This window comes from Syngnathus acus, chromosome 21, assembly GCF_901709675.1.
Source record: "Syngnathus acus chromosome 21, fSynAcu1.2, whole genome shotgun sequence".
Classification (NCBI taxonomy): Eukaryota; Metazoa; Chordata; class Actinopteri; order Syngnathiformes; family Syngnathidae; genus Syngnathus; species Syngnathus acus.
Genome location: NC_051105.1, coordinates 9,345,274 through 9,373,258, shown reverse-complemented (window position 1 = coordinate 9,373,258; position 27,985 = coordinate 9,345,274). Strand labels below are relative to the sequence as shown.

The 27,985-nt window shown below is 41.3% G+C and overlaps 2 protein-coding genes across 5 annotated transcripts in view; both read right to left on the bottom strand.

Annotated features, from left to right (window-relative positions):
* Positions 1-18: 18 nt before the first annotated feature.
* Positions 19-8,518, bottom strand: bard1 (BRCA1 associated RING domain 1). 2 transcript variants are annotated; one of them, XR_005096139.1, is made up of 12 exons: positions 8,220-8,397; positions 8,022-8,078; positions 7,473-7,621; positions 6,186-7,165; positions 5,568-5,648; positions 5,179-5,351; positions 4,064-4,190; positions 3,849-3,981; positions 2,840-2,932; positions 855-952; positions 283-689; positions 19-220 (listed from the first exon to the last, which is right to left on the bottom strand). XR_005096139.1 is itself a non-coding variant. In XM_037239881.1 (12 exons), the coding sequence occupies exons 2-12, from the start codon at positions 8,309-8,311 to the stop codon at positions 345-347; spliced, it is 2,328 nt and encodes a 775-aa protein (XP_037095776.1). In that variant the 5' UTR covers positions 8,312-8,313; positions 8,394-8,518; the 3' UTR covers positions 19-344. The 2 variants fall into 2 exon arrangements, 1 of the variants encoding a protein (XP_037095776.1); XM_037239881.1 differs by having other exon boundaries at positions 19-689; positions 8,220-8,313; positions 8,394-8,518.
* Positions 8,519-8,837: 319 nt separating this feature from the next.
* Positions 8,838-27,985, bottom strand: part of abca12 (ATP-binding cassette, sub-family A (ABC1), member 12) — a 37,613-nt gene continuing 18,465 nt past the window's right edge. For all 3 annotated transcript variants that reach the window (XM_037239880.1, XM_037239878.1, XM_037239879.1), the window contains 38 exons: positions 27,260-27,424; positions 26,991-27,180; positions 26,768-26,907; positions 26,539-26,658; positions 26,348-26,438; positions 26,069-26,248; positions 25,626-25,914; positions 24,878-24,992; positions 24,448-24,777; positions 24,186-24,255; positions 23,944-24,078; positions 23,623-23,781; positions 23,222-23,405; positions 22,700-22,918; positions 21,915-22,111; positions 21,666-21,823; positions 21,104-21,337; positions 20,860-21,007; positions 20,371-20,620; positions 19,623-19,712; positions 18,562-18,649; positions 18,315-18,442; positions 18,091-18,178; positions 17,854-17,962; positions 17,107-17,161; positions 15,847-16,024; positions 15,615-15,730; positions 14,309-14,471; positions 13,924-14,183; positions 13,649-13,850; positions 13,342-13,451; positions 12,623-12,773; positions 11,283-11,417; positions 10,742-10,845; positions 10,507-10,599; positions 10,285-10,390; positions 9,973-10,110; positions 8,838-9,558 (listed from right to left, as the gene is read on the bottom strand). In XM_037239880.1, coding sequence (XP_037095775.1) covers positions 9,475-9,558; positions 9,973-10,110; positions 10,285-10,390; positions 10,507-10,599; positions 10,742-10,845; positions 11,283-11,417; positions 12,623-12,773; positions 13,342-13,451; positions 13,649-13,850; positions 13,924-14,183; positions 14,309-14,471; positions 15,615-15,730; positions 15,847-16,024; positions 17,107-17,161; positions 17,854-17,962; positions 18,091-18,178; positions 18,315-18,442; positions 18,562-18,649; positions 19,623-19,712; positions 20,371-20,620; positions 20,860-21,007; positions 21,104-21,337; positions 21,666-21,823; positions 21,915-22,111; positions 22,700-22,918; positions 23,222-23,405; positions 23,623-23,781; positions 23,944-24,078; positions 24,186-24,255; positions 24,448-24,777; positions 24,878-24,992; positions 25,626-25,914; positions 26,069-26,248; positions 26,348-26,438; positions 26,539-26,658; positions 26,768-26,907; positions 26,991-27,180; positions 27,260-27,424 — 5,772 coding nt within the window. In that variant the 3' untranslated portion in view covers positions 8,838-9,474. The remainder of the gene's footprint in view (positions 9,559-9,972; positions 10,111-10,284; positions 10,391-10,506; positions 10,600-10,741; positions 10,846-11,282; positions 11,418-12,622; positions 12,774-13,341; positions 13,452-13,648; positions 13,851-13,923; positions 14,184-14,308; positions 14,472-15,614; positions 15,731-15,846; positions 16,025-17,106; positions 17,162-17,853; positions 17,963-18,090; positions 18,179-18,314; positions 18,443-18,561; positions 18,650-19,622; positions 19,713-20,370; positions 20,621-20,859; positions 21,008-21,103; positions 21,338-21,665; positions 21,824-21,914; positions 22,112-22,699; positions 22,919-23,221; positions 23,406-23,622; positions 23,782-23,943; positions 24,079-24,185; positions 24,256-24,447; positions 24,778-24,877; positions 24,993-25,625; positions 25,915-26,068; positions 26,249-26,347; positions 26,439-26,538; positions 26,659-26,767; positions 26,908-26,990; positions 27,181-27,259; positions 27,425-27,985) is intronic.

Genomic DNA, 27,985 nt, shown 5'->3' with positions numbered 1-27,985 from the left:
CCCCCAATAATTCTTCAAATCTAAACTACAAAACTATTTTTCCAGGTTATTACGCTTTTCAACACCACTTTGCTACTAACAAGTTTTTTTTTTTACTCTGCCAAATGTTAAACAGAGTGGCATCTGGAGGAGTTACGAAAAATACAACTGGTTCATGAAGCAAATCTGAAGCTTCATTTTCCCATGGTACAAAGTTTGATAGACGCTTCTGAAATTTCAGGAGGGGAAAATTTGTTCAAATTATCTTTGTTATTGTAAATCTTCAAGCGGGGAAATGATCAGATTGAGACTGTTGAATGATTAACATGATAAGGAGCAATTACAAAAGCTGGCGTTAAGAATACTCACGCTAATTTAAAGTTTGGTACAGGGAGAATTTGGAAAGATGTGATACAGTCAATGACCCAGGTAGAAGGAGCAGACCACACTTTGCCCTTCCGAATCAGTGAGGGTCTGTGAGGACCCTGCCGGTCAAAGATGATGTACTGGGTGCAGAGGGCTTGGTCCGATCCCGGCAAAGCGTGGTAGGCAGCAGCACTGAGGGTTTGAGTCACATCACTGTCGGGCTTGGGCCGCCGACTCAGGAGTTGACCTCCTCCGTCACGGAGTAGCTTGGCTAGCTCGTCTTTTTTGTGCGATTTAAAGGAACCCAAGAGAAAGAAGAAACAGCCATCGAACAGCGGTGGGAGCTACAAGGGGCACATCATGAGAGAGAATAAATTCCTGTAGTTGTTTCAGATTTTGCCTTTCTTATGTGTAGGATAATCTAGGAACGAATTGATTACAGTCTTGTTTGGTCTCAAACCAATTAAGGTCATCAATAGTTATGCAAAGCGTGTCTGTGTCTTCTTTACCAAGATGTATCGGTTGATGCGACTGCGTTGGGGGCCTTCGCCCGCTTCGTGCTTGTTTTCTGGCATCCGCTTGCCTGCCTGCAGACATGCCTCCACCCCTGGCATCGAGAAATCAAAGCCACCACTAATTATATTGACTTGAAAGAGCGGGACGACAAAGCTAATGTTGTTTAATGAGTTGGAAGTCTTCAAGTACTGGCAAACAGTGCTTGCTTGATAAAAAATAATGCCAGCAACGTGATTAAGTTGATGACGCGGCTCTTGTTTTGTCTGTCTTCAGAGAGTCAAATTACCGCATTGTGAAAGCTAGCTTTGTGTTTTTTTCAAGTAACCATTTATATAAAAGTATCAGACACACGTTTGTTTTGATCATGGAACCCAACGGTTATTTAATGTCATCCCGGCAGTATTTACACAAACCTCAAAAGCCTGTTACATATCTAAAACCACGTTCCCAGGAGTCGCATCTTAAGGCTAGTGAGTAGAACTACTTTTGGATGAGAAAACGCGAGAACATTTCATAACCACGGTGAGCCTTTCTGCGTTAATTTCCAATGCACATGACATCAGATAGTCTTCCTACTTATTTGCATATTGTGCATATTAAGAATCAGCCTATGCTTCACACTTTAATTAAGCACAAGTTTAACAGACTCCAGCAGACACACACTGTGGTTAATTGCCACAGATAGAAAATGGCGCTAAGTGCACCGGAGTAATTAGCATTTTAGATAATTACTCTTATCAAGACTGAATGCAGAATTGGGTCACATTTAACAATCGATTACTTCTTTGTAATTGTGGTTGTTCTAGGATGGTATAATTTAAAATGTAACAGTTTGGTATGATCAAATCAAAGCAAATTTTCAGATTGGAATTGTTTTTTGCGACACACCTAATACAAGCAAGATAAAAATTGTAAAAAAAAAAATGTATGCAAAGCATATTCCATATATATATATATACCGGTACGATTGGATATTGGATATGTGGCCATTAAGTTTAGATCATAAACATTACCTAGGATTTGAGCTGATGAGAAGAAATATTTTGTTTTTTGTACTGGACGCATAGTCTTATACTGGCAAAGTACTGGCTGCCAAAACTATTACTAATGGAATTGAGAGCATTCATTTACTGAACATTGGGTCACTGAAATACATTTTGAGGTGTTGCGATGGACTCAAAGTGGCACGGCAGACCTTGGCCTGGTTGACAGCGGTAGCATACAAGGACAGGTGGCGCTGACAGCTCCGCTGCCATATGTGAGCAAGGACGCACGCACACGGACAAAAACAGATAGCATGTCACTGAGACTGTCATGTGGGAGACTAGCTGTGTCGGGGACTCGGCCCGTGGGAATGAAATAGAGGCTTTTTTTTCTTTTTCTTCTGACACATCCCACCGTGTAAAGTGACACATTAAGATAGGAATTGCAGCACAAAATGACTCACTTGTGAAGAATAATAAGTGGGTTGGCTACGCGACAGACGCGGTCAAGAAATGGCTTTTAAGAGCAAGAGTCAGCCTGTTGCTTTTTTGTTTCTTACTATGAATATAATGATGTCAGAGTTGTTGGCCAAATTTGTAAATGTAACCTCCAAAAAGGTAGCAGAAAGAACATTTTGCCGGTAACACTGAAACACTGTGTTTTAAGACAATGTGTCACAGTCAGACTCGTGCCCAATGCAACAGTCAGACAAGTTGATATTTCGAGATGAGAACAAACACAGATAATGCCCCTGCTTGTAGCTTTGTAAGCGTTTTTGAAATCTGCTCACTTTCATTGTCTGTGTGTGATTGATGACATTAAGGCTGTGCAATATTTTTCAAACCTTGAATTCATGGAAACTCTTCACTTTTTCTTGTTAGCAGAAAACGCATATCACATCTTTGAAAATGCATTGGATTCAAATTCACAAAATAAATGCGACATGACTATCAAAATAGCAACAGGGTGCTTATCACCATGATACTTAACTTACAGCTGTATTTGACAATCCAGCAGCCTGCAAGAAGTCCGAGGAGAGTGGAGTAAGTGCTCGGCATGGGTCCTTCTGGCACCACAAGATGACTCACTGGGAGACGGCAACACACATAAAACACTATGTTAGCAGCCCCAACGTTACCATTAGAGTGGATCTATTTCTCCATTGAGACACTGTCGCAAACTTGCAACTTTCATAATTGTTTTGGCTTCCAAATCCACCTCTCGCTGATAATTAACAAAACTGCCTGAAGGCAATCAGAAATTGTGATTCGAGGGCAGTCCAAATTTGAACTCAAACTCATTGCTCGAACTAGTCACATCAGTGAAGATGATAGTGAAGCCCAAGCAATTACACCTGGAGGGTAAAACTCATTGCACGCTGCAGTTGCCATTGATTTGTTGCCTTCTAATTTGAGTCAAAATCCTTGGCTGCAATCACCGACTTGTTTTGAGCGACATACTAAAAAACCTGCAAAAGTTGAATAGGGGCAAACTTCAATATCAATTGCTTTCTGCATTTTGCACAGACAATACGAAGAGATGATGGAAGGAGCGGTAACAACACTTATTTACTCCAGACGGCGATAGCGTTTGACTTTGCAATACACCAAACCTTTAAGTAAACGGTGTTTGAAAACATATTACACGGAATCAAACTATAGAACTAAAACGATCAACAGAGAGCAGATTTATAGGCAATCATTTTATGTACGTTAGCTGCTCATAAACAATATTTAAAGCCAAAGGGGGGTAGTTCGGTTCAAACATCAGATTCAGAATGTTAGCGTAATGTGTTTGGCCTGCTTCTCCAAATTAAAAATCTTATAAGCCATATTGAATTCCTCGTTTTCTTTCTCCTTCAGTTGGAAGAGCCAAGCATCTGCTTGCATAATTTGTAATCACTTTTAAAAAATGTAACAATGAGTTTCCACAGACCTTACATGCAAAATAGACCTGTAGTGTTTGTGAAATCTTTATTTTTGTCTTCAAGACAAAGACCGTACCTGAAGAAGTAACGGAGTTCGTTATCCTCCCATCCAAAAGCCGGCTCAGCTTCGCAATCTGATGCTGGTCTGTTTTCGACAGCTTGCTCGACACAAACAAAACCATTTCTTCTTGCTTAGCGCAATTAACCACCTATGAGAAAATGACGAGTTTAGAATTTAATCTCCACACAAGATACAGATTTCAATGGCAGGAAAAGAAAAATTAGACATACGACAGAGAAAGCAGCCGGGCTGTTAGTAGATGTGCTGGCATTTTGGGCTTCCTCAGACACTTCCTGGAAGACTTCCAGCATTTCCCGATTTGCAGCGTAGTCTGCAGGCCGCTTGCCATGAAGATTACTATGAAGAAGATGATTTAAAATGTAATAAGCATTCACAATTAGACAATTTGCTATGAGTGAGACAATCTATAGGTCACACCCAGTCATACTCGAGATTAGGCAAGGTTCAGGGTTGTTCAAAAAACTCCTGCAGAATAAACCTGTATTTTGACCAAGAAAATCACATATTTTACATCAGTAGATGTGATTTGTATTTAGGATGATGGAGCAGTGGTAAAATGTGTGCACTTGACTGAAGACACAAATATGGTTTGACTACAGCTGCAGTTTTTCATCGAGTGCTTCGGGATTCAATCGAGTTGTCTTATCAATACTTGTCAGGTTTTATCTGAAGACAACAGAGCGGGGAATATATATATATATATATATATTTTTTTTTTTAAATCCATTGAGACGAGCCCAGTTGGTTGTCTGAAAATTTAGGCATCAGCAAAGATAACACCTGGGGGATAATTAATAGGTCCACTGGTCCATAAAATGTTTCATTTGGGTTCTGACTTCCTGCAAAAAAGTTTGGGCACACACACACTAACCGATTTATGCAGCTGCACATGAGAGCTGTAGAGGGGGGGGGAAAAAAAAAAAAAAGGATGAGGAAGGCAGTCAAGAACAATCTCTCACAAGCCATTGCTCCAAAACACAAGAGAGAGGAAGCCATAAGTGCGGCACTTGTCAAAGTCAGGGAGAAGAGATTGTAGCTGTTGCACCGAATACATCACAAAAGCACGAGAGAGAGAAAGGCCATCTCTTGGATTTAGAAATTACAAGCGCCGTTTCTATTGTAAGACTTGAAGACGAAGCAAATGCAGAGCACCCATTTGGTCCTGTCACATGACTGCGCAGTGCACGTCTGCAGTAACATATTTACAAAAACCAAAGCTGCTGCATGCCAAAGCTTCCATTAGAGATTGCATTGGCAGATGTCTTGAATTGCTTCTTCTGACTGCATGCTGCATGAAACCGCTACCTGACAGAAAGAAACTTACAGCACATTCTGCGAGGCTCCAAACTGCAGCAGCAATTTGACAACGGCTACGTGCCCGTTTCGCACGGCATCGTGAAGCGGAGAGTCGTTTTTGTAGCCGGGAGTGTTGAGCAGGGACCCCCTTGACAACAGCGTCTCCACAACTGCCAGATGGCCCAGATTACATGCCTCGTGCTGAAATAAAGAAACATGTGCTAGATTTACTCTTTGGCGTCTTCAATCCAAGCCAACAGCTTGTGTGGCATATATTCAGAAGGTGGAGTACATAAATGTGGTGAATTGCTTTTTTTTTTTTATGTAAGTCGGCTGGTGAAGTACGACTGGGAATGAAGTCACATCTAAGCCATGGTTGAATTCTGTATTTAAGTCCGTGCAAGTTCTTGGTCTTACCAGAGGTGTCCATCCTGCATTATCCTTCAGGTTGGGGTCAGCTCCCTGGTCCAGTAGTTCCTTGACACCCTCGACATCCCCCTGCAGGACAACCAACGAGAATTTAACAACCCCGACATTGTAAAGCTGCTGGCAAAACAGGAAAAAGTGGAACTCTGAAGTGTATTCCAGCGCTTGCCGGGCAATCAATGTGGCGTACATAATGAGCGCCGTAGTGCTAGTCAACTCAACATGAGGAATTACATTTTATGACTATTCGAACAAACAGGAGGGAAGAGTCGGTCGGACATTCTGCCGGCCTCGAGGTGATTACATAAAAGCTTCCAACCAACTGTGAAGGAGCAAACTGAATGTTATCCTCTGATGCAACTTTCATCAGTAAAATTGCATTTCAATCATCACAGAAAAAAACAACAACGATTGGTTCTGAGAATGTCAAAGGAGAGTCACGCGAGGAAACTAATTACGTTTGACTTCTGCTGAAAGTGATGACAAGCAAGGGAAATGATTTAAGTCAATTCAGCAAGCGTCTTTTCACTGACGTTTAAAATAAAATGAGCAATTGGCTATATCAAATGAATAATTGAAACAGCTCATACGAAAATCTATGTAGGTTACCTTTATCGCGGCTAAATGCAGCAGGGTCTCTCCTTTGTGGTTCTTCTTCACGACCGTTGGGCTCCCTGGGTTAGCACGAGAAGCACGAGAAGAAGGAGATTTTCGACTTTCCGTAAGTGGAAGAGTGGGACTCTCCCCTCCATCTTCTCGGGGGAGCTTTTTACACCTCCGCTTGGGCAAAGACGGAGAATTAGCGACAGCGGGAGACGAGTGACCCAATGATTTTCGACAGCTGGTCGTTGAGGCTGTTGGCCTTTTCGGTGTGGTCTCCAGGGCAACGACCTCTCCCTTCGGTCTTTGGCGTTTTGAGGAACGCTGTGGAGACGAAAGGTCGGTTTGTTTTTTAGGGATCGTTTTGAGGATGGAGGCGGAGGCGGGCAGTGTGTCATGAACGGTGTCGGATTCGTTCAGCGTTGAGCTCTTGGGTGGAGCGACACGACCTTCTGTGAGTCCGTCTCTCAAGGTGCGTGTGCTAGACACAGGTCGGAGATCATTGATGCAAATTGGGCCATCAGGGCTGATGAAGGAAACTTTTTTATGAGAGGTACTTTCACCTTCCACGTCAAAATGCTCTGATTGCTCCTTCATAATCCTCCATTGCTCGTTTATACTATCAAGATTCTTCCTCACCATCTGTCCACTTTGTTTCTTTGAGGCTCTTTGTGTCGTTTTCTTTCTGCCGCCAATCTTTTTCGCATTTGTCCTCGTCTTCCTGTTCTGTTTTTTATTGCTGGACTTTGCTGGCGAAGAGGAGCCAGAGTCTTGAGAGGACGAGGTGAAGTTGAAAATTGTCATGTCACCGACTGCTGCCGCGGAAGCTCCGGGCTGAGCTTCAGACTTGCTTTCAGGTGTGATGACTTCTGGATTTTTTTTCACCACGCAACGCATTTTGCGGCTGCGAGGGCTGAGCCAGATCTTGAAATTCTTCTTGCATTTTAAGACGGTGCCCTCATTTTGTGGACGCATTATCTCCGAGGAGTCTGTGCAATGAGAATCGACAATATGCTTAGGTGAATGTGGAACTGGCATAAAAACAGCTTTGTCATTTCTGAGTGAAAAGGAAGCAAATATTGACTTGTTTGTATGCTAGCCACATGGTCTGTGCACAGACCCGGCCATGATTAATTGCAGTACATAATAACAGTCATTAGAGAGACGCTGCAGGAAAGTAAAGAAACTGTCCGCCTACAATGTCATCATGTAAATGTTTGACTCTACCACCGTGATAAAAGAGCGGAAGGCAATAAATAAAGCGGAAACGTGTTTCACAGCTGAGCACAATTTTACCTGCTCGTCCATCAGGGTACAACATGGACTCCAAGTCACAGAAGAGCGGTATGATACTATTGAGCTGCCTGTTGATTTTGATGTCTTTCACCCAGGAAGGGCTGTGACAAACCACACAGCCATCACCTGCCTTTGGGCCTGCACACGACCTAGGAAATGAAAATACCCCAAACGTCATTGAGATCCCACTTTATAACTAATTTTAAATACAAACTCAATGAATACAAATAATTGGTTGGAATATAAAATAAGCTGTGTATTTACGCAACTCCAAGCATTTTTCAAGGCATCTACAGTATTTGAGTGAATGTCACAACACTAATACTTTATGCACGTGTTATGGCGTCTTGCACCGTCTTGTGTTTTGCACAACGTCCATCCCATCTCATCTTGCAGCCAATTTAAATTGGTGTGCCTTCGATTTCGTGCAGTTAGAATGTGACATTGACAGTAAATCAACATGCGGACGTGATTGCAAAGTACAGTCGAGTCTTATTTACATATACGTGCATTTCTGCAGGGTAAAAAGTAATGGACATGTTATTTTACCTGCACAGCATATGATCACATGTCCCAAGACAAACAGGATCCTTCAGCAACTGGGAACTTGCATTAAAAGAAAAACAAAAATTGTATTCAATGCACAAGACTCCTAAATAAACGTTAGTAAAGCAGCGTCACCGATTCTAGTGATATAACGTCGTTACGTGAAGGATTTGCAAGATCAGTTTGTCAAAATGAACTTACCATTTTGAACAAAGTAGCAGATGTCGAAAGTTGGCGATCGCTTCTTTGGTGTTCTTCCACTCGTTTGTTTGTGCCACAGCAATTGCATCCATTGCTGTAAAAATCGAATTCTCACTCTGTTCAGACTTTGGAAAAGAACCCCTGATGTTGACAAATAAAGAAAAAGCGACTTACTTCCTGGTTTCTCGCATCTCCCGCCTGTTTGAGGGGCGTCACTGTTGCCTACAGCGACTACGTCCTTCCGGTGCCCTCCCAAAAGTTATCCCCCGCGTATTCGCGGTTCACTAATCATGCACATACGTTCTGTCGAAATTACCTAATCGTTTTTGTTGTCTTTTGAAAACACCCGCTGATGATAATTTAAGGAGTGGTTATGTTGTATTTGCAATTCAAACTATCATAATGGGCCATTTTAAAGTCACAGTTTGGTATACTACAGATTGTTGTCCTTATTTGTGATGTATTCATGCATGCCACTGAAAGTGAATCAACACGTCTGGTATGTAAAGTCCCTACAGCAGTACATTTCTGAACCAAATTACAAGCACATGAATTTACAGATTGGGAAAATTGTGCCACCCGTGGAACAAGAGCAGAAATCAAATAAACCAACACCTATGGCTTCATTGTTGTTTATTAAACTTGATCAGCCTTATAGTGAGGCAAAGTACCTCATCTGTGCAAAAATCATCTAGCAAAATACATCCTACAGCCAAAGATATACAGGTTTGGCCATAAACAAATCTAAATAAAAGGATTGTCTACACTGGGAGCATCAATGTAACTGCATTCGAAAGTGCTTTTATTTAATCACGGAAAAGTTATATAGCTGAATACATTCAAGACCATCATTAAATGGCCCGTAACCACAGAAGAAATTCAAATCATTCTTGGAGTAAGACATTCATCAAGATGAAGATGTGCACATTAACAATATATTTATTTTGTGATGATCATCTCTATTTAGAAACATATGTAAAGATTTCGAGTTTGGGTGACTTTTCAAGTATTGTTAAAAAAAATGTATCAATAAATATTAATTTGTGCAGGTATGTAAATGTGCTCAAGAAGGACATTGTCAATAGAATTTGTTCGACCTCGATATAATAGTCCCTCTTCACGCTGAATCTTAGGAGAGTTAAACATGATTGACAGTCTAATAGTGCAGTCTCAAAGTATCTAGACGGACGGATGCAGCACAAGGAGATAATGTCCTCATTTTGCTGCGGAAATATTAGTCAGCACTATGTCAGCACTATGTCTCGACTTCTTTTTCTCCATTGCTGTGAGTTGAGATGGAGTTCATGTGAAAATCTTCCATGGCAAAGTTGATGAAGACCTGTGGAGGTTGAACAATAATATTATTGTCGTTTTAATATTCCTTGCCCTCCTTAAAATCCTCAATAACAGTAAATTTGGTTTCTCTCCTCAGCTCCCCCTTCATTTCTTCTCCATGTGGTATCTTCCAATCCCAAAGCTCCAGAAGAGCACCGATTGTAGAAAATCAACACCGGGTTGCATGATTTCGCTCCCCAACTCATATTCCATTTATTTTCCCTCAGGCAAGCCCTCCAACCTGCCAGCTTCCCTCTTGCCTTCATTTTACATTCCCTACTTGTCTTTCACTCCTACTCAAGCTTTCTTGACTGTCCCAGTTTACCCTCCTACCACTTTTCAGTCACTTTATCCACATGAAGAAAAAAAAAAAACAAGATGGTTTGGTTCGCTCTCCCAGTCGATGCTTCATTCTTACCTCATCCAAGGTGGTCTGGCTCACAGAGAAGTGCTTGATTTTCAGCGAAGTCTTGTTGCGCTCCAAATGTTGGAAGATGTCAGCCACCCCTCCTGGCGCGACAGGAATGTGATACTCCACCATGGAGGAGTGCTGGTCCTGATAATAAATGAGAACATGGGATGTCTCACTTTATAAACGATAATTTTATTATAGATATGCTTTGAGTCCAAGTTTGTATTCCTGAACCAGGAATTTGAGCTAATATTCCTCCTGATTTCAGAAGAGCTTAAAAGGTATGTATCAAATATTGCAACAGCTTCCTAAGATTACCTTCAGATAAGTGCTGGGAAAACGTGTCTGCATGAAAACAGTGATTGCCTCTACATCACCGGCGGACTCGGCCAAGTACATTTTTACAGTGAACCCACGGCCAAACCTGCACATAAAGGACATGAGTGTCAGCAGATGGGGGGGTAAAAAAATAGCTACAGCAATTTCACAACAGGGTAGAAAATCTATTTGAGGACGTGAAGCTGATTAGATGTCACAAACCTGTTCTTAATGTGCTGCATGGAGCCCAGGCAGCGGAACTGACCTTTCACCATAATAGCCAGGCGGCTACACAGCGCCTCACATTCCTCCATGCTGAGACACGGACAAAAAATAGTGAAAAGGTCAAGTTTGGACTCAAAAAGGGTAATGGACAGGATTGAAGTACTTCTTCTAAAAATCTATTGAATCTTCAATACTTTTCACAACAAGCAGCGCATGAAGGAAGATGGCTAACCTGTGGGAAGTGAGGACCACAGCAGATTTTCCTTTCACCTCTTCAGAGATAATTTTCCACAGGTGTCGTTTGGTGCGAGGGTCCATACCGGAGCTTGGCTCATCCTGACGTGTGAGAGTAGGACAGTGTTTTTTAAGTCATGCTTTAAACAAAAAAATAAAATAGTAAGAAAAAGAACTTTCCGTTTTTTATGAACACTTAGGCCCACTATACTATTTCATTGTTGGTCAAGTCTTTTTTTTTTGAGGTGAGCAAAATGTTTGCGTGCCACTGATCCGATCGAATTCTCCGTGACTTCGGAGAGATGCTATCACTGAGCCCAACGGCACAGAAATGTTGATTCGCATCAAATCATAGCGATCAGATGTCAAACAAATATGCTCTTGAGGACATGTGAGTATGATAGGTGAGAGCAGTCTGACTGGTTGCCTCATTCTGGTATGATAAATATATAAATAAATGCAGTTGATATCATACTTGGCTTGCTTTGAAATGGATGCAGTACCTTTCTTTGCCTATTTTTTTATGTATGTGTACTCACCAGGAGCAGGATCTGCGGATGTCCTATGAGGGCGATAGCGGTCGAAAGCTTCCTTCGCGTGCCACAACTATAGCCATCGGTGATTATGTTTCGATGGTAGTTCAGCTCCAACCGTTTTAATAGGTAGTTCACCACCTGCGAGACCACATGCGGGTATTGTAAAGGTTATAAACGCAGCAGGTAAACAACACTTTTAAAACCACAAACGAATCATCGATTTAAGAGCGTCATCACAATCAACATAACATTTAAATATTATTGGTAAAGTTGCATCAAATCCACATCAATATGTGATATTAAATGATATTTGAGGATTTGTCTTAATATTATTTTTTGGGGGGGACATAGATGCACTTTTTAAATTATTTCAAGGCCCTCTAACATGAGATTGCACAGCACATTCAGCCTGACAAAAACATGCCAATGTGAAATGACTCCATTAAGGCGTCCCCCATTATCCACAACAAAGGATGGGAGACTGTCAGCGGGAGACAACATGAGAAGAACTCGTAGGTAGAGCCTCATCTTCATCTTTGGTCATTATGCCATCATCATTTGGCCAAAGAACCATAATAACATCATTGCAGACAAACAGGGACAGACGGAGCCACTGGTCATATTGTTGAGCTGTGTGAGCGTGAGTGTCTCTCATAAATACACGCACATACACACACACACTGTGGATATATATTAAAAAAAAAAAAGTCTACACAGCCCTGTTTCAAAGGTTTTTGTAGTTGAAAAAATAATAATAATCAAGAACAAATAAATAATGTGGTGGTACAAGTCACCGGTCTATTTTAAAGTTATTGTTGTAGATGTAATTTTTTATTGTGGTTTTAATTTCTTTTATAGAATTAATTTCACATGCCTGAATTATGTTTTTTTTTTTTTGCATTCTTCGTTGTGTTTTAACCTCACTGCAACGTAAAGCACGTCAGTCAGCTGAGTAGTTCTTAAAGTGCTCTTTAAATGTTAAATAGATGTTTGCATAATTTACATGATTTTTCTGCCCATTTTCACGCATGACGAATATCAATTAGGGCCTGCAAATGTTGGTCAGTTGCGTATTTGTGTCAATCGACAGCGAAAGAGCTGATTGGGTCAGAGAACGAGAACATTAAAAAAAACTGGAAAATTACACCTTGTCATCTTCATATTTCAAGACTTTTTGCGCAAGCGTGTCGAGCTGTTCGAGAAATAGCGGACATCACTCAAAATATCGCCGCACCTGCTGATTATTTTGGCTTAGAATGCATCAACCTGCATCCAACCTCATTTCAGACATCAATGGAACAATTCTAAGGCAATGAAAAATATCCCCGCCTTTAAACTCTTACCCTGTCTATCTGTCTCTTTGAGATGCCTTGAATACGAGCGTAAAAATACAAATGCTCTTCTCCAGTGAGCAGATTATCCAGCGCATCCACCTGGGGACAGTAGCCGATGTTAATTCCCTTGCGCCGACACTCCATAATGTCTACCAGCCGCCTGAGGAAACACACAAAATAGACACAAGCACTTGAAAGGCATTCAGGAATTCAATCGTGGAAATGGACGTGAAGGTTGTTTCAACGACTTTGTACTAGAAAGCCCAATATGCTCGATAAATCAGAATGTGCTTTCATATATGAATAATGACGTGCTACATATTTATTTATTCTTCTTTCGACTGCTCCTGTTTCTGTATGATGGATCAAACACAACATGTGTAGTGGAGCATGAACGTCCTCATTAACTAAAGAGTCTTGTCAGTTTTTTGGGTTCATGCATGTGGTCCAAATCTTTATAGAAACACTTTCACAAGGCGGCAGCTGTGACATACAGTTATTGATCCAAACAAGATGTATTAATAGCATAAATTGATATCAACGTGACATGACTGCGCATATATTATGCAAGTAACATACTGTAGCCCCGACACTGAAGCCATTTTTCAACTAACAGCTTCATCATCAGAGATGATGTGAGTCAGCACATTCGCAAAGTGCCATATGCTTTCATCTCACTCGCTTTGCGGTGCTTTTAAAATCTAAAAAATAATGAATGAGTATCTTACCCATCCCAGTCCCTGATCTGCGCCGTGCCGTCAGTTGGGCTCACATCTCCCGTGAGCATCTTGAAAGTGGTTGTTTTTCCTGCTCCGTTCACTCCGAGCAGACCGAAGCACTTTGGGGGGGAAAAAGATGAATCATTTATTAAGTCTGCTTGACGCAATGTTCAAAATGCAAACACTTTATAAACAGCATCGTTTAAATAAGGTGTTACAAGTAAATCATAGGATAGAACTATTCTCCATTGGTTTAGTAAAAAATGGTTTATATGTGATGTCAGTTGATTATGACGCCTCTTGCTGGCAGGATTACCTCTCCTGCGGGAATTCCCACAGACAGCCTCTTGACTGCATAGCTCTTCTTGTTGAGATTCTGATATATTTTGGTGAGCTGGTTGACTTGTAGGATGTCTGCACCTGCTGCTCCACTGGAAACCCGCAGGCGCTCAGCTGCAACATCTTCATCTTCATCTTCAACCATCTGCGACACCTTTTTACGGCCCAAAATCAAATGCCTGCAGAGAGGGAATGTTGATAAGAAGATGAATTGCACAAAAATGATTTCAGACAGTTTTTTATTTCTCTCACCTGACATTGCGCATGAGGAATGTGTTAAGCAAGAGGCGCAATGCAAAGAAGACCAAGCCTTGGATGATGGAGGAGATGTACATCCAGCCAAGAGCTTCTGTGGAGAATGGGTTCTTGTAAGCATCGATGCCATAGCCGCTAAGGAGCTGGACCTCCACGTTCATCCTGGCCAGCTTCATCAATCCGTTTCCAAAGTTGAATTGAGGGAAGATGAGGAAGGCGTCGCTCAATGTTGTGAAGATATTCTGGATGTTTTCTTTCTGAGACGACATGAAGTCACCAAATAAGGAATTGCAGTGCAGCGCATTCAGTTTCCTAACTCAACTTCCCAGAGTTATTGTGTAATAAGAATAAATCAATACATAACACCAGAAATGATTCTGACCTCTACAGTGTTTGTTGTGATTTGAGCCAGAAAGAAAACAATGGATGTGGAGATGATGGTATTGATGCTGATGAAAAGGTTAATGCAGACGTAGATGATGAAGGCCGTCTCGGCATCCTTGAAGACGCCTGACAAGAGATACATCCAGGGGAAGGTGGCAAACCTAAGGAGTTGACAGTGGAAGCTTGATTGAATTCAGGAAGAATGCAACATCCAGCGTATATCGTCTATAGGTTGAAATGAAATCTCAAAGTGCCTCGTAAATTATGCTTCTTTTAGAAAATTGAGGTGGAGAAGCTGCTGGCCTGAGAGTCACAGTGACAAGATGGAGGAAAACCACACCATGAGGAGTGTAAACAGAGTCGTGAAGAAAGGAAAATGGATTACTTCCTCCTGTATTCCCCCAAATCTTTCTTTTCTGGCCCACACTTTCCTCTCACATAATCTGCTTGTTTATTTGATTGGGTCAAAACAACACAAAGAGAGCGAGAGAGAGAGAGAGGGGGAAGGAAGGGAAAATAGATTCAAAGAAGTAAAGTAGCACAGGAAAACAAATAGAGCTCAACAGAGACGTCGCATCTGGGAAGCAAGCCCAAAAAAAGGTGCTTGGTAGACACAGGACGGGTGCCAAAGCATAGCGGGGAACAGCAGCATGACGGCTGCAAAGCCGACCAGGTGGGTGCTGGCTGCCAGATGGAGGAATGTGATTATTCATTGCTTGGGAGGGAGACATCTGTTTGATAAATGAGCTGCACAGTGCTGACTCGGCCTCCTCAGATCTCAGGCCCGTTGGCAGCAGAGCAAAACACAGGAGGGTGAACAGTAAATAGTAAAATTAAAATGATGTAAATATCGCCAAGGACAGATGTGACTTTAGATTAGTATGCAATAGATAGAAGCAATAATTGGGGTGAAAATGTGTTTACAACCAAAGTGGATAAAGGTTGACCTTCAATCTAAATGTTGCTGTTAAATCGGGTTTCAAATGATTGGGAAATTTGAGATGACATCTAGGGGCGCCTGTGCTTCTTTTTTTTGTATTATGGGCTAGAAAATGATTCACTCATCGGACAAGAAAAATTGCAATACATCACAAAGTAGCACTTGATTTGTTCTGTGATTGACTGGGTTGCACAATATCTGGAAATGGGATTTTGAATTTAGCGACTTCAAACACCACCTAGTATGAGATGTGCTTGAAATCAGTTCTCGCATCACAAATCAAGACGGGGGAAGTTTCCAGTGCGCTGAATAGATCACGACCCTAATATATGTATACGCACAACGATGGAGAAGCACAACTCACCCAAAGAGCACTAGAAGAAGCGCGACGGCATCTAAATTTTGTCGGTCCGTGAATGCTGGAACTTGGAAGGCCGCAATCACCACGATGGTCAAAGTGACGGGAATCAGATAGATGATCTGCGGGAAAAGATTCAGGTCATAATCTACCGCTGACAAATTATTTGATGCTATCGGTTATTAAATGGATGAGGTGGTATTTTTCGTAATTTATAGACTGAGCAATTAGGTGTTACCATGTCATAAAGGAAGTTAATGGTCCAGTAGAAAGGCTCATTGATGCCTCCAATGTGTTGCAGCCTCTTGGAACCGCTGTGATGCTCTTTGACGACGTAGATGGCGAAACTGGCTGTGGTGATGGAATAACCCGTGATCACACATAAGGCCACAAGGATCTGGAGCATTCCCAGAGTGCTGTGGAGACGGAATTGGATTATTCACAAGTGGTCTTGCAGAAAGAATATAACAGCAGTATTTTTATGAATGGCTGGGCCGAGTTTGTTGACATCTGATAATGAACGCTATGTTGGTGCGGCTGCACTAGCAATAATATATTGAATTGTGCCGTCTATGAAAAAGGTTACGGCACCGTGCACTATTTTGACGAGATTTTTTACAAGATTTTAGAATGTCTGTAATATATATGCGTTTAAGATGAAGAACATTTGTGAGTTATTCGGCTGACTGAATCAGACGATTAATTGGTTATCAGAATTTTAATTTTGATAAATATCAGAATTGGACCAAATGGACAGAATTGGAATATCGATAAGTATTATATAGTATAATAGAAATAGATAGATATTATATACTCAGAATAGACAGAAATTGAATATCAACAAATTGGACCAAACATACAAAATACCACTTTGCACTGGGGCACAGTCCTGCTTGGAACATAAAACTGATCAATTATAGGAAGTGGAGTGAAGCCATAAGACCACTTCCTGTTCCTGGTCAACCTCTCTAAATCGGCCAGACCACAACAACCGCTCTAATCAGCTGCCTGCAGCTCCAAAAGGACAAAGCCGAAGCTGGCTGAGTGACTAAATGGGAAGGAGGAATAAAAATGAAGAAACATGTGGTGGGAGCTTTACGGAAGCTCCCATTACTTTACTCCACATAGTCGGCTGCAACTGATCAGGCTCATTATCGGCACGGCCAAGCTTTAGCTTGAGTTTTGCAGTGTACCCCAGGGGCTCCCACACTTTGAGAATCAAGATATCTCACTGTAATAAGTCGACCGGATCCTTCAAATGGCAGAGGCTAAATCAATACATCAAAAAGCTCTCCATGGATGCAAAAACCACTTGAAGGTTTGAGGTTGACGCCATAACGGCTATTCAATCCACTTTCTGAATCATTTATTTGCTGTGGTCCACCATTTTAAACATTTATGTACTGAACATGGTTATTCATTTCAGGAAAGAGGTTTCGGTTAATCGGCTGCTTGGCCGAACATCATTATATTGGAACTGTGAAAATGGATTATTTACATTGAGTCGTCTTCATCTGCTCGACCAAAGTATGGATGACTGGACACTGAAATGGCTGCAAGAGAAAAAAGGCAGAAAATGAGCAAAATGTTGTCAACAACTGAATTAAAAACATTCTGAACAGACTGAACAGATCATTATGTTTGTATAGAAATATACTTTTTAATCTTGGAATGCACCTAATTACACAGTTAGGATTTTGTAAAGAAGCGTCCGATGAAAGTAGTACGTATAACCTAAAATAATTTGTTTGAGATAAAAGAACCAGGAAAGTGATTAACAAGTAAAAACAAAATGAACTTAGTACAACTAGTACATAGTCTGTGTAAAATAAAATAAAATGAAAACCATGGCAATAGATTATCCACCCTCTCTGCTCGATGTAACTCCATCCATTTATTTGACACAAATTGCTCATAAATAGTTGAGTAACCATATATTTTCTGCTGAATGGACTGGATAGGCTCTCAAATGCAGTGTTGGAGGTGAACACAAGTGCGATGACACATCCGTGGGCAGGTTCTAACCTCGAGTGGGAAGTCTATTACATAAGGGTAAGAACTGACATGTCCAAAGCTAAAAGATCATAACTGTTATAAGTAATCTCTTGGGACCTTCTTTATTGAGCCATGCTAATATGGAAAGCGTACATAGAAGCACTGTGTAATGTTATTTAAATGTCGAGTCTAATCTTTACGGTGATGCAATGTCACAATCAATAATCAATGTATCAACTGCATACAGTACCATATTTCTTTGGATCCTTATCTGCTGGAAGTTTGGAGCGTAGGATGACATTGTTGAGGCTGTTTAAATATGCTGGAATTGTGTGGTAGCCCTCAGGGTTGAACCAAACCTACACTCATAAACACACACACACACACACACACACACACGATCATGTGAGGCCATCTATGTATGTCATGTTTTCCTTTCCATCAGTATAATTACGATTAATTAGAGGTTTGCAGCAGCGAACAATACCTTAGATAACGTGGCGTTATCAGACATGGCTAGAATATCGTTTTGCAGGTCACGTGGGAAGGGCATACCGAATTCAAATCCACCGTACCTGAGATGAAACACTGTTTAGGGAATGGACCCATTCACACATGTTCAGGTATAGTCGCAAAAGATGCGTACAGGGAGAGACGTGCGGCTATAAAAGTGACAAATTATATTGGCAGTTTGTTTCTTGAACCGTTTACCTGTTCCTAATAAAACCATCGGCCGTGCTCAACAGGTAATTCTCTACATTGATTCCACTTAGGTTGTAAACGATCTGCGAAGATGGGATCTGCCGACTGGCTGAATTGAATCTTTCACCATCACAAACCTGCATTATATTTGGGAATGAAACCAAAAACACAGAATAAGGTTGTAAATGTGAATGAAGATTCAAGAGTTTCATGAGCAGGCATGGGATGAAACAAATGTGACCTCACTGGACCTCACCTGACCCTCATTGGTACATTTGCAGTTACTAAATGAGTTGGAGGCGTTCCCTCCGTCATTCCAGCTGTGAGTTTGGCTTTTGCAATCCCTTGCAAAAAAAAAAGAAAGAAAAACATTCAATGAGTGAAATGGTAGCTCAGTAATATGACAGGAATGAGGTCACATGCTAGAACATAACTTCACAAATATAATGCAAAAATTCTGTACCCAGCCAAGGAGATGGAAAGCAAGCTGAGAGTGAATTACTCGTACAGTAAGGCAGCTGCAGGCACGCAAGACAATATTTTGAAATGTAAATTCGGCAGCTTAGGCGTCACGTTTTTTTTAACGATGTTGGTGGGGCACCAACTCGGGTAATAACTGCCAGGCAAGGCTTCTTTATGGCAATTCATATATGAAAGTTTACATTTTAAAGTAAAGATAGAAGATTCTGCTGCCTCAGGCTTTTGCATTACGTATTGCGTATCATCACATCACTCGGAAACCTTCAATATCCAAACGTGGTCAGTTTCATATTTCATAAATATATAAATATATAAATATATACAAACCCATATATTTACTATGTATACATATACATTTATATATACACATCTATATTTATATATACAGTATACAGCAAAAGGACAATAACAGACGTAGATTTGTGAAGCTGGGCAGCACATTCTCTCTCTTGTCATTTGAAGGAAAACATTCAATCTCCATTGCACCGTTAGATTTGTATGCTTCTTCTGCGGGTCCAGGGAGCTTTAAAATGGCTCCGAGGTGTACTTCATGAGTCTCAACAGTGATTCAGTGACAGTAAGGGGGAAAATCTCTGCAATAAACGGGAGGTGTTTATGGAATACAAATTATGCTATTGAGCTGCAAGGCTCTCTGCTGTGGGCTTTTCACTCACGTACACATGGAGCCAAGCAATAGGAAAAATAAGTGAGTTTTTGAAATTTGGAAGGAGGCAGACTAGTAATGAACCAAGGCACCAGGCATGGGAAGAATAAGAATGAGATGAGCAGGAACTGAATGTTAAATACGGGATCTTGTGTGTTGTTGTGTTTGCATACCGGTTGTTGGCATTGTCAAGGCAGCGGTTATCCATTCCTGGGTATGACATCATTGTGTCCACCAGCCGGCTGGATTTACTGTTCTGGCTACTGTGAAAGTTCAGAACACAAGTAAGGGAATTGATCATATCTGGAAAATTGTCACTTTTTCAAGTGTTCTCAAAATAACTTGATATTTAGGAAAAACACGTCAAAATTGGTCTTAACTGTATTAACAATTTTGAAACAAAACAAATCATCTGGTACGTAAATCTTGTTACTGGATAAAAAAGATAAAGAAACCATTGATGGATGTGTACTTGAACAACTCAACACTTTTTTTCCGGTACATATCCTTTATCCTTGATCAAATAGTACTTCTCGAGGCGAAGACAACCTCCCTTGAAATTTATAATGGTATTCACTGTGATCGTGCATTGCATCGACACACATCGGATTCCCTCTTTATTTCCCCTTTGGTTATGTCTGCCCTTCAAAGCCCCTCAACTTTGTGATACCCAAAAAGTGATGCGGGATCACGCCGGGCTAATTCAAGCAATAAGATGCATCACTCCTTCATTAATATTTCATCAAAACCCAATTGCCTTCCTGCAGGATGTACTTGAATGATTTTTGTGCCTCCTACAGGTCTAATATCACAAGCGCAAGGTCTTTGCACGAATCATGTCAGTCAGTGAGCACTTGTCCAAAGTCTTTGACATCAATTAGATGGTTTTACGAGGTCTTTTAATTTGTGATGAGAACTGACCTGAAAAAAGAGTAACTTGGTTTAAGGTTGTAGAGTGCGGGGCTAAGCTCCAACTCAGGATAGTGCCCCAGATCATTCTTGATGGATCCCAAGCCCATGGCCAATGTCACAAACAAAACAGGAAGCAGGATCTTGGACAACAGGCCTTTGTAGTCTCGGCGGCTGTGATGGAACCTCTTGATCAGAATGGCTTTAATTTGCTGCCAGGCCAGAACTATGCCTCGTGCTCTCCTTGAACTGTGAGTCAAGTCTGGAGGATATGATGGAAACACAGAAGACTGAACTGAATCATTTGCTTTGTTTACTCGAGGAATACATTCCAAAACAGTTCAAGTACAGCATGAGATGATTTGAGCAAAGAATGAGGGGAGATATAACTTCAAAGAAGTTGGATAACTATTATTATCATCATTATTATTATTATTATTATTATTATTATTATTAACACAAAACAAATCCAAACAATCTAAAACAGAAATATATACTTACTAGTTTTGTCAGAAGTGGAGAATATGTCAGTTGGATCTGCAGGGAAACTATCAATGGAGCTCGTGTCTGAAACTGTGTCTGAGATAGAAAAGGGTCTGTCCTCCTTAGACGCACTTTCTATGTTTTCCTCGGTCAACTGGAGGAATACCTACAAAGACAAAAAAAATCAATGTAAAGTATGAAGAATCCTTACCGTATATTTTGAAGATCATATACGTTAACCTTGACATGCATGCGCGCTTACCTCTTCTAGGGTGGTATCAGAGATACCGTAGCCTCCCAGCTGGAGGTCATCCAGGTTGATGTCCAGGGCCGACAAAAGAGAGCTATATGAGGAGGCAGTGGTCGAAGTCAACGGGGGCAAGGAATAGATCATGTCATTCCCCTGGGCCTCTTTTAGCCTTGCTTCCGGTACATGTGCTTGAATAAAGGCCTTCATTTCGGCGGCGTCAAAGCTCTCGGACCCGTCAATCTGCACCTGAAGTGGTTTTGGAATTAAGTTAGTACGTTCTGTGTATGAAGAGAAAAAAAATAATATGGCAAAAAGGCAAAGTGCTTTTATAAAATGTTTACGTGTCCGATGCGAAATAGCATTGGGTGCTGTTTCTAAGCCTTCACACAAAGCATCTATTTTTTTCTTCCATAGAAAAGAATGGGTTAGGGTTAGAATATATAATGTCATGGTGGAGTTTGTTTTAAGGGTTACCTCTAAGCATCCACACAATAACCTGTCATTAGGTAATACTATATTACACTTAATCCAGACACTGGATACTTGAATTCACACATCAAATCACTTGAATGACCTTTTTGGTGAGAGTGAGTTTGTAGCCCTGGCCCAGCTTGTCTTTCAAATAGAAAGGAGAGCCACAGCATTTTAACCCGCCTCGCTCCAGGAAAGCAATGCGGTCACTCAGCATTTCAGCCTCATCAAGGTGGTGGGTGGACATAATGATAGTGTGTCCTGAGAAAATACACCCAAAAAAAGATTATTTGTGTGTATATTTGTGATTCTCACACAGTCATAAAAATATACAAAAAACAAGTATACTCACGCTTTTTATTTTGGATAACAATGTCCCAGATGCTTCGCCTGGAACACGGATCAACGCCCGTTGTGGGTTCATCCAGCACCACCAAACGAGAGCCGCCGATGAACGCAATGGAGATCGACAACTTGCGTTTCATGCCGCCTGACAGCGTGCCCACACGCTTGTGTCTGTGTGCGTACATGTCTGTCTCCTCCAAGATCCTAGAAGATAAATGAGAAGAACGTATTTAATGTTTATACCTGTACATATTTATTATCCAGTTTCTTTGGGGGTGATGATTCAAAGCGCAACAAAAATAGAGCAAAACCCTTTACAGCCCTCAGCCCACATTAGTATTCTCGACTTGCACCTAACGGCCTTATAAGTGCCTCGTAATATCGCCTCTGCTCCTCAGATGGGAAATCGAAAACCATATTTCAGGAGTAACAGGTGGAACAATTACGTTATCTTTACCACCGGAGATGCATATAAATTAAGAGTGGCTGTAAAATGTGCTTGACTACGACCATGTTTAACTTTTTCTCCAGCGTATCATAGGCATTCAATTCCAGCCACTGTAACAACTTCCCACATTTCACTTTTATTAGGAGGGGAGATATTGTCAACTGAGCAAAGACCACTGTGTCGCCATGGCTGATGAAAACTAAAGGCTGTAAAATTCACACTAGATTACATTATTGCATCAATGACGCATCAAGTCGTGATCCTTAGGGCCTAGTCCAACCTCAATCAGAGCAACGCTGTGTAATTGTAAGCATTCATTAAATCCTGCTTGTGTAAACACTTACGTTCGAACTTGCTCGTGCAATTCCCTCTCGGACCAATGCGGGGCTTTTATTTGGCCGTAGAGCAGGAGGTGTTCCTTGGCGGTCATGTGATCAAAGAGAACGTCATATTGCATGCACACACCCAGATCTTTGCGGACGTCATTCAAGTTGGTTTGCATGTCTCGGCCATACACTTCTATACTCCCAGATGACGGAGGGAAGAGTCCTGTGAGGAGAGACCTAACCACACAGAAAATGGAATATTTAGAAGATTATATTATAATGTGATTATCTTATATTGGAATGATAATTTAAGTGAACGGTGCAGATGGCCACTGGTCATTTCTATCTCCAGGATATAACTAGGGGGAATACAAGCACCAGTGTAATGGCGAGTACTTTCATGTAGCAGCCTCAAAATAATGAGACCCGATACACAAGGTTCATCGAGTGCGTAAAATGTCATTCATTCATAACGAGGAAGCATGTTTGTAACTAACGTGCGTTGGTATTCTCGAAAAAGAAAACGCGACATTCACATACATGGTCGTCGTCTTGCCAGCGCCATTGTGACCGAGCAGCGACGTAACGTGGCCCTCGTAGAAGGAAAGGCTCAGGTTTTGAATGGCCACCCGGTCGCCGTAGATCTTCGTGAGACCGTGAAGGTTAACACCCACAGGGAGATGAGAGAAGTCCTCGCCTGTCTGGGAGAAAAGCTGGCTCTGGCCTGAGAAAATGGACAAATGCAAACAGTAAATCAAAGAAGTACTGTACTGGACATAAATAGAGAGCGGAGGAGATATATAGTTCGGTGCTTCAAAATGGGTGACCATGAAAACAAGTGCGACAAGACAAGAAAGGTAGAAAAAGAATCCCAGAAAAAAAGAAGCAGTCTATGTTCTCTTGTAGTTGCTACAGTGTAATTGTTTTGTTTTTTTCTGTACCTTTCCCCTTGTCATCTGAGAACACGGGCAGGTTTGTCTTCATGGTGTTGGCGAACAGATGTCCTCTGCCCCCCTTCTGTGACTTTACACAGCAGAAAAGGTCAGCCCAAAAGGAGGCTGTAAAGGGGAAGTACCACGGAGCTGGAATGCCATATTTGCCTGAGTGAACACCAAAAAGAAAAACACATGGTCAGAGTTAAAGCGTGAGTCTTAGCTTGGGGTAATAACAATGTCGGATGAAATATTGTTAAGTTATCAAAGGAAATAGATCACACGTCCATTGATCTAGAAAAAAACTCAGTTGACCAAATTATGATTTACCAGGAAAGACCATGCGGATGTACACTCCGGCAGTGAAGTAGATGAGTGAGTCGAAGAGCATCATCCAGCACAGCCAACCGAAGGAGGCTGTGTCTCCTGATAGGGGCGAGGAATATGAGTTGCTCCACTGAATTCCTAAAAAAAAAAAAAAAAACATCAAACACGATCAAACACCTTTTATGTACTCTCTTGTTTGCGATGTCTCATATATCATTTTGTGAGGGAAAGTAGTAAATTCATACCTTCTTCTCGAGCTTCGTAGAGAGCGATATACTGACTAGCATAACTGAAGCAGGTTGGGGAAAATAAACTCTATGGGGAAATGAGACATTAGTTAGCAAACCAGAGCTAACACAAAATGAAACAAATATGCGTAATACTGCGATTGAATCTGGAAATTAATCTAATCAACTGTGACAATCTGGATAATTTAAATGAATGAAATTGTATGAATGTAAACAAAATCATGACGTAACAATCAAAATGAAAAATTCAGTCTCTCACCAGTGCACTTTTCTGGAAGATGTTGAGACTGGACTCCAGCGCCATGACCACAATAAATGGGAAGAAGCAGATGATGTAAATGAGGCTGCCGCTAAGACCAGCAATGTAGGTCTTGTCGAAAAAGGAGCTTATCAGGAAACTGAAGGCCAGGATTGTCAAGCAGTAGTCGCAGAAGTACAAGAAGAGGAGGAAGCCGTCACTATGCGAGAGGATGCCGCCATGCTTGAGAATTATTGTGAGGATGATGATGGTGACCATCAGGTGAGCAGCACACTCCAAGAACCAGGCCAGGAAGTGGCTGAGCGGGTTTACGCCCATCATCTTCATATACTGCAGATTTAAGGGAAAGGAAAATTCTGTGTCATTTGGATTCCAATCCAACAATTACTTTGATGTAATTATGTAAACAGGTAAAAAAAAGAATCCTTACCTCATGCAGCCCCAGTTCTCTTTCATGAACCAATTTCTTGACAAAGTCAGCCACAAACAGAATCCAGGCTAACATCAGCATAATTGGAAAAACTAAAGAGATGGCCTCAAGATACCTGATGAATGCAAAAAATATATCAACAAATCAAAATGAAACCTTTGGATTTGAAGAGAGCTTGTCAAAGATGCCCTATATTATGATGATTATTATTTCTAACAGCATAGAGTAATAAATCAGATCAACGCAACAGCACGGATGAACCCATCTCATAATCAGGCTTGAAGGCAGCATGTCAGATACGGTGGCGTGATGCTACATTTGATACGGGTTCTCCGCATTGTCTTAATAAAGCCCTCGAGGGCGAGCACATACTGTGTTCAGTTACCAGATACTAAGCTGCATGTTGGCAAAATGTTCACGTCAAACGTTTGACTGTCAGCTTGCTTACAATGTGCATCTCAAACATTAGCAAGGGGGGGTAGAGTGGCACGTGTCTGCATGAAAAAGCATACACACTATCCTGAATATTCATGCACCCAATTATCACGTGAGACTTGCCACTGACTGACGACTTACTGACAGTCCCAAGTGGGAGATGAATAATGAGAGAGTTTGCATTATTCCACATCAATGCCTGAACTTCACCCCTGAGACACTGTGCATCTTTTTATGTTTACAAAAACTGTATGCGTTCACACCAGAGTGCATAAATAGTCTATGCATGTGTGTGTGTGTGTGTATAACTCACTGATCACGAAGATAGCAAGGATATGGGAAAGGTTGGAGTTGCACAGCAGTGTCTGTGACTCTTCCAGTTTGCATCTCAATGATTGCCCGATCAATGTTCTCCTGCAGGTACACAAAGGCCCGGTTGTAGCGCATGGTTCTACTCGACGATATGTGGTGGTCCTTCACAAAGTAAGGACTGTGGACTCGGTCTGTCCGCATGACGTTGTCCAGATGCATTCGGATGGTATAGCTGACTTTGGGTGGCAGGGGAGAGGAGTCGTTCTCTTTGGGGAGCTTGAAAATGACACCTTGAAGACAAACATTTTTATGTTACAAATTCAACTCAAATGAATGCACGTTGTTGAAGTATTTTATGGAAATATGGTTTACTGTAGCTATACAGAATTTATTTTCCGGACAGTCTTTTCTCCGACTGTTGAATTAGACTCAAGATTGACTCACTTCCATAGAGACTGCGGTCCTTGGCGAGTTCCTCAGCTTCAGCGTCAAGCTGTTCAGCGGATTGGTAACCTTGGTAACGATCAAATTTGATGCAAGACGAGATGTTGACCATCAGGGTGGACAAGGTGGTGATCTGATCCATTATGTGTTTGTTCTTCTCCAGCAGAAATGTCATGTTTGCTTTATCACACAAAAAACAAATTAAACATTCAATTATGAATCATGAACTGCTTCTCATCACTACATCATGGGCACGCTGGAGAAGACCCCCACACTCACAAAAATTGTTGAGCGTCTCCCTCATTCTCATGACATCGATGTCTGTCTGCACTTCAATGAAATTTCTCACAAAGGCATTGGCCAAGGAATTCTACACACACACACACACACATACACAATTAAGATTTTGAAACAGCTCCTCGAACCAGTCAGAGGATATTTCGCTCGAGGGAAGCCCTGAGATGTTTTACCTTCAGCAATGGTAAAGTCTGCCTCAACATTTCGCTCGATTTCACGATGTATTTTGAGGCTTTGATCCAGTCGTCAGAGTGCCTCTGTAGGTTACTAAACTCTTGCAGGGTAGTGTTGGCCTGAATTAGAAGAAGAATAGAAATATATTTTCATTTGGCATGTAGAGACAAAATAATTGTTTGGACCTTTCAGAGTTTCGAAGTAGTATGTTGTTGTCTATTGCAATACCTTCTCCATGATTGTCCTGGTGATTGGTGTGTCTGGTGTGAAGAGGATTTTTCCCATCAGCATTGGTTTGAGGAAGGCCCACGCAATGGCGCCCCCTGTGGTGTTGACCATGTCGAGGTACATGTTCATACAGTACGGAGCTACAAATGGAGAAGAATGTGAGACATTGTAGACTGCATAATAAATGCATTGGCAATAAAAGACTTATGTCTTCCCAACATACTGGCATTTCGTGGAATCTTGAACCTGTCAATCAACTTTTCCCTCTCGCTGCTGTCAAGGGATGATGAGTTGATATTGGTAGAAAGTTTGGCGAGTCCAAAGATAGGCATGATACCGTATTTGCACATGGCACGAGTCATTGTGACAAATGTGGCTTTGTTGGAAAGTCTGGATCTCAAGCGCCTTGTAACCTAGGGGGTGGGGGAGGACAAGCATCAACCATGAATAATTGACAAGTACGTTGATTGATTGTAAAAATTATCTACACACTTCGCTAAACTCAGTGTTGGCGATCAGATTGAGTTCTCCCATGGAAAGTATGTAACTTTGCAGCTGATCAATGGCGGGAAGGATTTGATCCATCATGCCGATGATATTGCTGGACACCTGGATCATAAGTCCCAACAGGCTCTGAAGTTCATCTGACAACACCATCTGAAAGCATGGACACGGAATTAGTGCGGTTCCACCTTATATTTTGTTTCTATGTTTCATCACTTTATACAGCAACTCCCTGCATCAAATTTGAATGTTTTTGCAAAATACATTTCTCAGTAAGTTCTGCTGTATTCTAAAATGACATTTACATTCAGCAATTGTAGTGGAAAAATGATTCAATCTTTGGTTGAACTTAAATTCAAGTGAATTTCCATATTTAAGTCCAAGGAATGTGATTACATCAAGGTCCCAGTTTTATATTTTTCTTTCGAAAATCTTGACACTTTTTTTTGTGCCATGAAAGACAGGACAGGTAAAAGAATTGCGACTGAACAGACTAAATCATGTAATGCCACATCTGAAGGATGGTCATGAACTAGTCTATACATGAAATCTACATACATTGGCACAAATGTGTGATTTAAATGTAGATTTTCCATCTTCTTTTGACAGGTCGCAACATACTGGCAGGAGGGTGTTAGGATATGAATGCTGAGCATTTCAAGCATTCATATTAATAATATTCTAAAGTGAACTACAATTTAAGTTTAAATGGCA